Genomic DNA, 12,975 nt, shown 5'->3' with positions numbered 1-12,975 from the left:
CTTCAATGGGCAAATCTTAAAACAGCTTATAAAACAAAAAAGTATATTTATTTTTAATGATTACTAAAATAGTTTACATAATATACAAACAAATATGCTATCAGGACACACCTGGAAATACGTCACAGTTGTTTTTTCAAAAAACATTTGTCCAGTGAAATGTCCAAAATGTAAATGCCATCTTTTCCTTCCTGAGCTATCCTTAAACATCCAGAACAGCAGCAATTCCATGTCTTTTTACTGTTTATATTTCTTCCCATTAAAATAAAAAGCACTGCACCTTGCTGGCCCTCAGTGGTTAGAACGAATCCACCTCTGGTTTAAGCGACTACAGCTCTGTGTTTCTCATACTGTGTTCTTCTATATGCTTAAGGTGATTTTGGTCCATTCCACTTAACACCCCAAACCTTTGCTTGCACAAAGCCAGAAGCTCCAGCACCTCAAGAGGTATTCCTGGTTAAGAAGGACTTTTTGCAACAGGACAGCTCAAGGGGCTTGTGAATAAAGGATGGGTCCAAGAGCCACTAATCTCTCAGCTGTTATAAGAAAACATCCCATTAATTTGAGAGCAGTCTTCACATGTTCCTTCATATGCAATAAAACCAAATACACATGGACCAATAGTTCAAGAGCATACAGTTAACAGCAATGAAATGGAAGTGCTGCAATTCTCTCTTTTTTTTTTTTTTTTTTTTTTTTTTTTTTACACAAAATACTTACAATAGAAACAAGTACATGTTTTTAGTCTGCTGTGAGGGATTCTCAGCATGAGGCATGCTAAAAAATGTATTTTAAAAACATGCATTGCAAATCTGTTCTTCACTAGAAGCTTATACAGCAAGCAGCAGGTTATATGCAGACACACGAAGAAAGGTTATTTTTCTAGGATACCGAGTACCACAAATAAATAAAATCTCTTGATGCAAAAATAATTATCTTATTAAAATGAGAAATAACCTATGTCTTCCTAATGTTTTGTTTGGAAAGGAGATAGTACACACACAGAGCTGACATTTTATCAGTTTCCCCCAAATTTTAAGACTTGCAGAACTTTGACAAAGAGCAGAGAATTCCTGGAAGCAGCGAGGCAAAGAGGTGCTGAGGGATTATTTAACTGACATCAGTACAACTAACATTAAGCAAACCTTTGTACCTTGGCTTTTCTCACTCTCCAAAACTGTCTGGGGCAGGCTCATTTAAGGAAGAAATGCTTGCTGAAAGGTCCTCTACAAGTCACAAATCTTTCAAGCAATTTAGCCATTTCTAGAAGTCACCAGAGACAGCTAACATCTATGCTGTGATCCGAAGGATCAAGAAAAAGCTTGTGCTTAGACTCAAATCACCTTATTATCTTTTTCAGTTTATGTTTTTTCTTATGTTAGAAGCAAGCAATTCTGGCAGATGAAGGTGATGTTTTTGCATCCTATTACCTTGTCAAACGCAATACCAGCTTTATGCACCACCAGAAAAGGATCCTCATAACAAAGCCAATAGTGCACCAAGACAGCTTCAGAAGCAGATGTGTGGTTCTGCACTAGTGGGCACTTACTTCCAGCTCCAGGACACCAAGCCTGAATAAGTCACTGAACACAACTTACCAACAACCAGCAAGTTCCTTGCTTACATTCTGCAGTTGATTTAGAGAAGTTCCAGTTACTTTAGCAGAAACAACCCTGGTAGCTGGTGGAATTTCTCTGCACAGAAAGGACTGTATGCTGTCTGAGCTCAGCAGCCACAGTAAGTTCTTCCCTGTTCAGCCATTACAACATACATTTTCTGTCATCCTCCTTTCCTAAGTCCTCTCCAGTAACTTTTATGTGCATCCCTCCACAGGGAGGCCCTTTTCAGGCCAAACAGGCAACACAAGATGAGATATACGGCTCCACAGTCCACTCAGCTTATCTGTGTCCATGCTGTTATAAGAACTAGGAACATCTGAACTGGTAAACTTCGCCCAGAGGAAATCCCGGACTTTCTCCTCAACTTCTTGCAATGTGAGACTCTTTCTTAGGGACTGCTCATCCAGGAGAACTGTCAGCAGAAGAGCCACGTCCTTAAATGCTGCATTTTCATGGTCACAGTACTTGTAAAAGATTAAGGTGGAGCCTGCAGGCAGTAACTCAAATCGATGCACCACTGCTACCTTCTTGCCTTCTCTGAACCCAGAGCTGAGCTCATTATCTACCTCCAGCTTGACAATGTCACTATCCAATATGGCTTTGTCTGCCCCATTAATTTTGATTGTAGTAGCATTCTGGGAGAAGGCAAAAGCATCAGCAATCTCATTACTTAGGCACCTCAGCGCTTTCTCAGCTTCTTGGCCAGCTGTGAACAGTAAGATGGCCGGCTCCAAATGCAGATGAGAAGCATTAAGATGTTTCTCAAGGAACACATGGGTTCTTTTCCACAGATTGGGGTCCTGACTTTGGTAAGTATTTTTTAGTTTCTTCATCCGAGCCCGAAACGCTTCCAAAATTTGAGTATCTCTACTTGACAAAGTTGCATCTAGAAGACTTGGCATTCCACTCCACAGGACATAAAGCAATGGGATGCTAATTAACAGAACCAGTAACAAAGTCCAGCTTTTGTGAAATCCACTCTGCGATTCACCATCATCTATTGAAAGGAGGAGCAAACAGAAGAAAACAATGTTTTAAAAGGAGTCAGAAGTCAACAAGCGAGAGGAAAATAAGAGAAAAGAGTAGAATTCAATGAACTCTCATCCCACTCTCAAGCTATTGGTACAGTAGTTGAAGAGCATAAAGAAGATCTTCTAGTTAAAAAACAACCAAAACCACCTTGAACCTCTTTAGCAACTCAGTGAAGCGACAGCATTAAAAAATGGACATTTTTATGCATTGCCAGCTTGACTAAGCAATTGGACATTCTTCTGAAAAAGGAGCTCTTCTGAAAGTTTATCAATACTCCATTCTATTTAATCAAATCCAAACTAAGAGCTTAAAATGGTTCTGAAAAAGTCAAGCTTTTCCCCACATTTAGGCTCTGCAGAAAAAGCCCTATACAAAACCTGGCATCGCCAGAATTGCTTCTGTGTTGCTATTTCTCCTCCCTGTCCCCATAAGGATGAAAATAGTTTCTGCAGCAGTATTTGCATCTTAGACACTAGTGATCAACACTATTAGAAAACGTTTGTGGTCTTTGGATCAGTCAGCTTCACAAAGAGTACACACAGCAAACAGTGCACAGGAAGCATATAGAGTATCAGATATTTTGATTTGATTTTGTATTTTAACAGTTAAATTAACACTTGTTTGACCTACTACGAGCATAAGGCTTGATTCTGTTCCCAGTAAAATCAGTGGCAAAATATACCAACCACCCTGGAAACAGGAAAGAACTGTATACCTTATGCTACCTTTTTATATCCTAATTTTTAGCAGGACAGCAACACAACAACTGTTAAATAAGAACACCACTAGGTCTGCCTCAGTTTTAATCTTGCAGCAAATCTTGTAAACACTATAGATGGAAGACCTTAAATTCAGGTGGAATTGTTACCTATTATACAACACCCTTCCTTCGTGCTGAAAACACATGCCCTAGCAAGCAAGTCATCTGTTCTGGCAAGGACCCTCAGTTTAACACCAGCTACCAGGAAATCGAGTACTTGGACAGGCATGAAAATGGTTAAATGTAACACAAGCATGAAATAGAAGTGAAAGCAGAAGTCTTACTTGTGGCCAAAGGCTGTGACTGCTTCCCTATACTGGGCTGATCTCGAAATTTAGTTCTGCCTGTTGAGAGATTAAGAAAGGAACGTGAGAAAAATACTAAGACAACAATTATAACCAATCTTCCAGTGGGGAAAATAGCAGGGAGTTGAAATCAAACTGCATTATTTTCAACAAAAAGCTGTTCTTAGTTATGCTTTTACACACAAAATTCTACAAAGCTTACAGGAAGGTTAACAAAGCACCTTTGCATAAAACCCTGTTGAAGCGAATGCAGGCCTGCTAAGTAGGAGCAAAGGTGAGACTGTGACCTCATCCTGGGTAAGGCTGTATCAAGTCTGGGGCTTTCTGTTCTCTTCATTCACCCTCCCGTGCTCAAGCAAGGCTTGTCTTGAGCAAGGAAAATGACACATTCACCACTATTACTAGCCTGAGAAGTCTCATTCAACTGGCAGACCAACTCTCCATATACGCTATTTGCCAAATGTCAGTTCTTAAGCCATCTTGAGAATCTTGCATAAAAAGCACAAGTCCCAAACCTATCACAAATCACCCCGGAAGATTTTTAACTCTTGAAAAGTTACAGAAATAAAAACGGAGTCATTTAAAGTACAAGATGACAAAACAACAGAGTTTTAACCACCTGTTATTTTCTGCACAAGGATCCCATGTCCCAGTTAAGTTTCCTGACTTTGCTCAAGAATTTGAAGGACAGAAAAATGGACGCTCCATTAACACAAATACTAGAAAAACAACATAATGCAAGATGTAAGTAGCAAAAGCGAAGCGGTATGTTAAAGGCATAGTCTCATATTCCCTCTCCATCTAGCTTGGGTCAGAGGCCTGCTTCATCAGCAGTCAGTTTCTTGGGATGAATTGTGCTTTTAGAACAAAATGCAAGCTTTCAACTTCAAAATATACTTTTGGTCTATCTATTTAAATGGGCTCAGACAGCGAAGTACAAGAGACATTATCCATAAAAGAGGGTTATGAACAACTTTCCCAAGAGACCAGTATGAATATATACAGTGCAATTATTGGTCAGCATGTTTTCAGCATTTAGTCAGTTAATTAAAAAGACACGAGAATTTCTGGCTCCTTGTGAACTACAGCAACTGGTTCAAAGCTGAAGGCTCTTTAATAATATATAACCAAATCAGGATACTGTCAATGGCACTATTGAGAATAAATTGAACAAACACACCCTGCAGTAGTTATTTCAAAAACACTAAAATAAATCCTATAACCTTGTTTCTGTATAAATGTAAATCACAGAAGGTGCTAAAAACAGCTCTGGTTTAAGCTGGAGCTTAACTGCTTAATGAGCTACACTGTTCTGTATTTTCAACCCCCCACCCCAATAGGGCACAGACATGGAGCTTGTAACTAAGCTTATATAGTCTTCTCATAGTTAACGGATCAAAATCACTTCAATTCTGTAATATTTTACAATGTAGCCCTATTTGCAGAGACTAGGTTTCATATTTAGGAGACAGCTATGATTCATACCCTAAAGGAAAAAATATTTCAATAAACAGTCTAAAAACAGATCCTATCCTACCTAAGAATCTTGCCTTATTTACAACACAATTTGCACAAAGGCCAAGCAAATTATTTGTCTTGCCTAACTCAAAATGCCTAACTCCGGCAGACACCTTAGAGCTTTCAGATTTTCAAGTGATTTTCCGAAGTTCTTCACCCACCACCAAACTGGTCACTCCTGCAGCACCTATCACCTCTGGGACAGGAAAGAAAAAGTACCAGACTAGCAAGAACTCCCAGCATCAATTCATTTTTCAAAGGCGTTTCACAGATGTGCGGCTACTACAAGACGAGCTTCTCTTCCAGAAGGCACTGTGGTTTTCAAAAAAAAAAAACCCAACCAAAAAAAAAAACCAAAAAACAAACAAACACCCACAAAAACACAACCCACCAAAAAACCTCGAACAAACCTCCCCCAGGTTCTCCGGATTGAATTTTGATTTACAAGACTTTGTTTAGCTATACCTGTTCAGGATAGAAACAAGTGCCAAGACATTAAGAACAGAAGGCTACTAAGAATTCAGAACATTTTTTTTCCCTCTTCAAGTACTCTTCCAAGAGGAGAAAAAAAACCCAAACCAACAAATCCACAAAAACAACCAAAGATAAAAATCTGAAACACAAGGAATTGGTCATTAGACAAACAGACTGGAGTTTACCAGCAAAGAACAAAGCTGCTCCTCTCCAGGAGTCTAAGACAACTAATTCAATCATAGCAGGCCACCATTACTCAGGGAAAGGCTAGAAGGGAAGGTGATGTGTACAAACTAATCTAGCATTCACTGCTACCAAAAGGTGAAGGTTTTGTTCCCTTCCTCAGCTCACCCCAATGCCACTAGTAGTACATGCTCTGCACTTACTGATTGTCCCATGAGTCAACTCCATTTCCTAACTCAGCCAAAAAAGAAGAAAAAAAAAAAAAAAGAAAAAAAGAAAAAGTGGGTCATTTTCTGTGGTCAGCAAGTTGAATAACCTCATAGAAGGGCTCTGGCATGTCCTGCCTTCTCCAGCTTCCATTTGGATTTGCCTCCTGGGTCCCTTTCCACCTTCCCAGACAGAGTGTCCCAGAGCTCAAGAAAAACCATAAGCAGAGGAAAGGAAAAGAATTCTGTACTTTTCACTTAATTACAGGGAAAGACTAGGTATCTTTTTTTTTTACTTACTCTGTGATGTAGTTGAGTGGTGCTCTTGATTTTTCTCAAGGAAGTCAGCCTTTCTTTCTGAAAGCAAAGCATAAATGAAAGAACTTGCCTATCACATCAGAGTTCAGAATAAGACAGACAAGCCATACATTCTTTTAGCTCTTTCTATTAAATCTTGAAAGGCTATTAGGGGAGGAGTATATGCTGTGCTGCCAAACCAAGCCTGCGCCATATGACAGCCTCTTGGACCCCGCTGTAGATGGGAGAAAACTAGTATTATCTCATAGAAAAGGCTTAATTTGGCCCTTCACCTTGCTTTTCCCAATATGACACAAAACTATCCTTCCTATTTTTTCTTTAAAAAAGTAACAATGCAATAATGATAAAATGCAAAGGATGGGAAATTAGCAGCATTACTTGATTACTAATGGAGGGTACCAGACTTTTCACTTCTGAAACCAAAACTATTCAGCAGGGAGGGAAAAACAAAAATAAACAGTGTAAAGCTATCACCTTAACAACACAGCTATCAGCCCTGGGGGACTCCAGCAAACATGGGCATGTTCTTAGCTGCAGCAGACTGACACAGATGTGTTCTTGTGCACATCTCAGCTACCTGGTTCACGTCTGTGTTTTGCCAGCCTGTGCTCACAATTGCTTTCAGCGCTCTCCCATAAACACTGTATGATTAGGACTGTTACTGACAGAATGAACACAAGCTACTACCTCACTCTCTGACCAGTTGCCAGCTCTCCTAAAAACCTCCCTTACCTAATGTATCTATTTGGATGTATTCAAACCATGTGTGGTAACATAACTACCTTTTGCTGGGCTAAAAAGTATCCCATATTTTCCTCATCATTGTATTTCCCTATCACTTCTGTAACACATAACGAGTACAATCTTGAGCAATGAACAGAAAAAGTGCTCCCTTGCTTTGAAATCACTTGGTATAGTCAGCTTTCCCCTGCTAAAGTCAAAAGTAACTCATCTTTTTAGAAAAAGAACAGTTTTGCTTTGCTTTGCCTGAGGCAATTAAAGATCTGCTCTCATAACAGTTTTTGCAGCAGATATGATATTACTCATCTTTTTGTTTTGCTTTTCAAAAAACAGACAGCTATGTATTTATCAAAGTTTAAAACTGCGCCTTCTTGAACTTTAAGGTTTTACACCCAAGCAGATGACTGTCATACTACAATACATACTTAGTTTGGCTCATGGGCAAGAGTATACCCTGAAAAAAAATATTTTTTTTTAACTTCTTCATCCATTCGGATTTCAACTCAACAACTCCCCCTTTTGTCACCAAACTGAAAGAATGTCATATTAGCACATTTAAGCAATCATTTAGTACATGAACTAAGGTTACACGGAGAAGGTACTGATAAAACTAGTGTTGTTACCTTTTAACGGCGTATAAATGTTTGGTTGATGCCCTGCTGGTTTCTCGGGTTCGTTACCGTCATAAACCTTTGCTTTTTCCTTTATTGGATTCTCTTGAAGAAAGTGAATTGAAGAACTGCCTGTCAGGAGGCAAAAAGGAAAAAAGAAAAAGAGGATTGGTATAGGTGCAGTATCATTTGTGCTCATAGCATCACAAAACTGAAGGACCAAGACATAGTTTCAGAACATACATGATCTAAAATCAGTGATTTTCAAGTTGTGATCTCCCAAGAATTACTTTCTTAAACTGTAACCAAAAGCAACTAAGACTTGAAAAGCTTATGGTAAATTTGAGTTCACTACAAATATAGCTGTCTACACCACCACACGCTTTTTTTTTTTCTTAGTTTTGTTTGGTTTTTTTTTATTTTTAGGAGTCCTTGGCTTAAAAACACTTGGGGAAAAAAAAACAAGCCAGACATCAAGACACCAAATGCTAACAGCCAGGAAATGCCTTATACTAAAGGGATTCAGTGTAAACTCTTAAATACACAAGCATGGGAGTAAAGAGAATTTTTCCCACAGCTTTGGGCACACAATTTGCAAACAATAATTGTGCTGTCTTCCATAGCATTAGGCAGAAGGGAAGAGAGAGAAAAACAAATACAGAACATAAGTCCCCTTTTTATGTAGTCCAAGTCACCCTTTAGTTGGGTCTCTTTCTCTCTCTCATTAACCATAATGGCAATCTAGGGCACCTATGCTCCTAACTTAATCCCCTCAGGCAGCTGGGAAAAATCTACACCAACACCTTTAGATTGTTTACCAAAGTACACAGCCATTTAGACAGTAAAACCCTACTTAGTTAATGTTACTAGCTAGAAAGAATAAAGCCCTATAAGATGACAGAAGTCACAGAGCAAAGGTCAGGGCTGGAAAGCCAGTCAAAAGCAGAACACCAGGAGAAGAGGTTTGAAAGGATAAAGTGCAACCACATGGTTGCTCAGATTCAGGGAGGGGGGGACATGGGGGGGGGAGTGAAAAAGGTTCAGGTATGGAATGAAAGCTGTAGTACAGCTGTGGAACAGAGATCATGACAACAGCGATCAAGCTGAAAGGCATAAGCAGAGGAAACAACAAAGGGAAGAATAGAATTGATGAAACTTTTTTCTCTGTGACATTCAACACTGGGCCCTATTACTCTTTTAACAGTACTGGGTTCTCCAAGGGTTTAATGTGTTTCTATAGCTCTTTTACCATATGCATGAGGGCAACGCATGGCTTGCCACCTAGTGTTTATTAATTTTACTTCAAAGAAAGAAAACAGCCTTTTTCTAATATGTTCCAGCAGCTTTAGCATGCCCGTGTATGTGAAGCATACAAGGGAAAAAAAAAACCACACAAAAAACAAAACAAAAAACCCAAAACACAAACAAGGGAGACAACTGTAAGTTTTAAACTAAGATATTAAGTCACAGGTACAACAGTATTTGCACATAGCGAGTGGGATACCATATTTTTTTCAAAACCATCTTAAAAAGCTGTTAAGTGACTGATTTCCCACCAAGCTAAGAATGAAGGTACTCACCAAATTACTTGATCTTCAGGAATGCCAAACAACATACCCATAATATTCCACTACATACTGAGGTTTTGCAAGGAAAATCTCACTAGTAGTGGCAGCTAGTAAACCACAAGACCAGAAAGATCTAGGAATGTAAAGAGGGCTACTCATGCAGTCCATACTTTTTAATTCTTCTCCCCTTCTTTGCATCAATCAGTACTCTATGTCTCTCAAAGCATTCTTAAAAGCTGTTGTAAAAAGGAAAGACTTAAATATATACAACTTCATTTCTCACATGAAGACAGCTTGTGAATCAGCACCTTCTGTAACAGTGGGTATCACAAACAGGAAGAATATTAGTGCAAGCAGACAGCACACATGGCATCCCCTACAGAGAAAAGTAAACTCCCCCTTTATGAAGTTTAACTTCCCTAGAAATATATAAAAATTCCAGCCCAGACATGCCTGTTCTTTCCTTACAAGGCCTTAAGCCTCCTACCCAAAGGATCATTCCTGCCTACCAGGCAGCTAGTGAGGATATTCCAATCCACCTTAAATCTGCTTAGAGAGCCACCTACTGCACAGTCACCTGCCAAGAGAGAGTGATCTTCTTACTGTCCCCATTTCATACACTGGTTTAATCAAAGGGATTAGAAATCTGCGAGTTCATAAACTACAGGTTTATAAACCAAAATATAAAGCCACTATTTTAACACAGTGGAACTTGTTCTTTTAAGTCTAGTACATATCTATCCCTGTGGGTTCAAACTTTTTCAACACAGAGATAAGCCTGCAACACACTTGCTGCAATGTTCCACTGCAACTACAGACAGCACAAACTTGAGTGCCCAGAACACCTAGTGCCTTCCTTTAACTCGTACAGTCATACACTCTACTTGCATACTTTAAGACAACTTCAACAGAGATCACTAGCATGTATCTTTAGCTCATTGATCTAGAAGATGCCTGATTCGAGGCAGTGTTTATAGACTCTTAAAGCATTTTAGCTCTAGAAGCAAGTTTCTAATCTATATTTAAAACCTCTAAGCAGAAGCCAGAAACCAGTTTCTCAAGTTGTGGTTTTGCTTCCACTCTGCTCTCCGGGAAGCATGACAATTACATCCTTACAAAAATCCACCCTACTTGTCCTGCTGCCCCACAGACCCTGCACTCCCCTAAACTCTGCAGAAAAAAAACCAATACCATATAGCTACAGGCAGGAAGACTGTGAGGGTGGAAATTACTCCTTTGCTTCTATATAAAGCATTAGGGTCTCTTAACATCATACTTTTATGCCCGCTGTGACTATAATCAAATACCGCTGTTAAGAGCTCAGGGACATGGGGGGAGGACATCTCTCCCCCAGCCTCATTTTTAGAGACGTCTATATTAAAAAAAAAAAAAACCAAAACACTCAGCTGTACCTCCTAAAGCAGCCCAGCCACATTTAAAATACTAAGCATGTTAATACCTGCTAGCCATCATTTGGGAGTAACAGCTTCCCACAGCTTTTTTTCACAGATAAACCTTTGTACTTTCCCAAGGAAATACTCATAACCTCTCTCCTCCTCCCTCAAGATAAGATTTTTCCACACCTCCTGGAAATTTTCCTTCTGAAACATAATATTGGCAGCCCTTTTTAAGGGCAATGCCACATAATTAAGGCCATGCACTGCAGCTGTAACAAAAGAGCTTGGCAACAGCCCTGTCACAGGAACACTGATGGGAATGGTACTAGTCTCAGGCTAGCCCAACTCATCCATCTGAGAACTGCCACATACTAACACTGTATACAGTCCAACTCAAAATAGACCAACAGATTAAAAGGGAAGGAAATACAATTTGCTTGCAGCTTTCTGACGGAATGACAGGCTAAAGCCACGTGACTGTATTACACAAAGTCAGCATCTCTCTGAAGTTTTGAGAAGGATACAGTTTTCACCAACTAAAGAAACAAGAAGGTGCCACGCAGAGCTAACACAACAGCTTGTCCAGCCCAGCATCCAAGAGCAAGTACCAGTGAATGCTTGGTGCTTCAGAGAAAGGACAGGCAAGCCCCAATTATGCACTTCCCCACAAACAATGTTGCTCACTGTACAGAGCACAGTCTTACAGCGATCTATTTTTGCAGCTCAAGATACTTTATTTAAATTCAGTCTTTAAAAACCAAGCAGTATTAGTACAATCAGTTATTCCCCATTTTAATGCTGTGAAAAAATAGTATTCCAAGTGACGCGCTAGGTAAAACAGCCACCTAAGGGCTTGGCTTCAGCGTGCTCTACAGGCACCGATCCTTTTGGAAGGCCGAGAAGGACTCCTCGTCTCTTATGCAGGGAATAAAAACCGCAGCAGGATTTCCTCACCTGTACGCCAGGACCACGGTAAAACCTGCAAAGGAGCTAAAACCCAATAAACTCCCTTTGCGCCGGTCTTGTGCCTTTCAGCACCTTTGCAAGCGGCGCACACAGTAACCTCTCCGAGTTAACACCTACCTGCCGACCTACATGCTTTTATAGGGGGTCGAGTCAAGGAGTCTGGATTCCCAAAGTGACTCCCGTCTCCTGAAACGAGAAACAGGTGAAGGGCGCAGCAAGGCCGGGCAGCTCAGTCCAAGCCCACCCGCCTCCAGCCTTCCAAGAGCACCGAACGCCCCTTTCGGACTCACGGGGACACCCCGGTGTTCCCCGCGGGACTGTCCGGGACGGCACCCCCCCCGGGCTGCCCCTGCCTCCCTACCCCGCAGGCAGGGCGGCCGCGGGGGAGGGCGAATCCGCCCGCCCGCCCGCCCCACTTCGCACCGCCCCGCCGCGCCCTCGACCGCGGGATCCACCGCGAGGCGCTGCGCGCGCCCGCCCGCGCCGCTCACCCTCCAGCGCCCCTCCGGGGCCGGGCTCGACCGCGGCCTCCGCCTCGGCCTCCTCCGCCCGCGCCGCCGACAACCGGGGGCTCTTCCGCCTACGCTTCAGCTCGGTGGCGTCCGGGGGAGCCTGCCCATCGCTGCCCCCCACCATCCTGCCCGCTGCTGCCGCCCCGCCGCCGCGCCGCCGCCGCCGCCGGCCCCTGCCCCGGCCCCGGCCGCCCGCCGCCGCCGCTGCCGCCTCTCCGCGCCGCGTAGGACTGAAGCTGCCGCCTTCCCGCGGCGGGGGCGGCTCCGCGAACCTCACTTCCCGCCGCGGGGCGGGCTCAGCGCCCGACGCTTCCGCCGCGTCGCCGCCCGCCGCCGCCTGCGCGCGGAGGGGGCGCCGCGGCGTCACGTGGTACATCGGCCGGCCCGCCATGGCCCGCGCGCCGCTGCCCCGCGCGACCACCAACCCCCTCCCCCCCCCCGCCCCGTCACCCCCCGCCCCGCTGAGGGAGCGGGGCCGCCGCCGGAGCCTGCCGCTGCCGCCGCCGCCGCCTCCCGGCGGGAGGAGGACCGAGGGAGGGCCGGGCGGCGGGGAGCGACCGTCCCGCGGCCCGGCTGCGCCGAGGCTGCCCTCCAGTGAAAAAAATGAGGGAGCGCCCGGCGCGCCGAGCCGCCCCCTCGGCCTACCCCCGGTCCGTGCGGGGCCCCGCGGGGGCGGCCCCTGAGGGGAGGCCGGGCCCGGCGAGGCCGCCGGGCGGGCCTCGGCCCGCTGCCGCGCTCACGCAGGCGGGCCGGCCGGCCGGGGCA

General features: G+C 43.3%; 1 protein-coding gene across 1 annotated transcript; it reads right to left on the bottom strand.

The window, feature by feature from the left end:
- Nucleotides 1–26: 26 nt before the first annotated feature.
- On the bottom strand, nucleotides 27–12,637 carry LOC104313011 (torsin-1A-interacting protein 1). Its single transcript, XM_069789725.1, has 6 exons — nucleotides 12,190–12,637; nucleotides 11,816–11,884; nucleotides 7,780–7,899; nucleotides 6,398–6,454; nucleotides 3,696–3,755; nucleotides 27–2,616 (listed from the first exon to the last, which is right to left on the bottom strand). The coding sequence occupies exons 1-6, from the start codon at nucleotides 12,599–12,601 to the stop codon at nucleotides 1,814–1,816; spliced, it is 1,521 nt and encodes a 506-aa protein (XP_069645826.1). The 5' UTR covers nucleotides 12,602–12,637; the 3' UTR covers nucleotides 27–1,813.
- Nucleotides 12,638–12,975: the final 338 nt, after the last annotated feature.

The sequence above is a fragment of the Haliaeetus albicilla genome, chromosome 8 (assembly GCF_947461875.1).
Source record: "Haliaeetus albicilla chromosome 8, bHalAlb1.1, whole genome shotgun sequence".
In the NCBI taxonomy this organism is placed as follows: Eukaryota; Metazoa; Chordata; class Aves; order Accipitriformes; family Accipitridae; genus Haliaeetus; species Haliaeetus albicilla.
The sequence above is the reverse complement of the archived record's forward strand: the minus strand, read 5'-3'. Positions and strand labels throughout refer to the sequence as shown.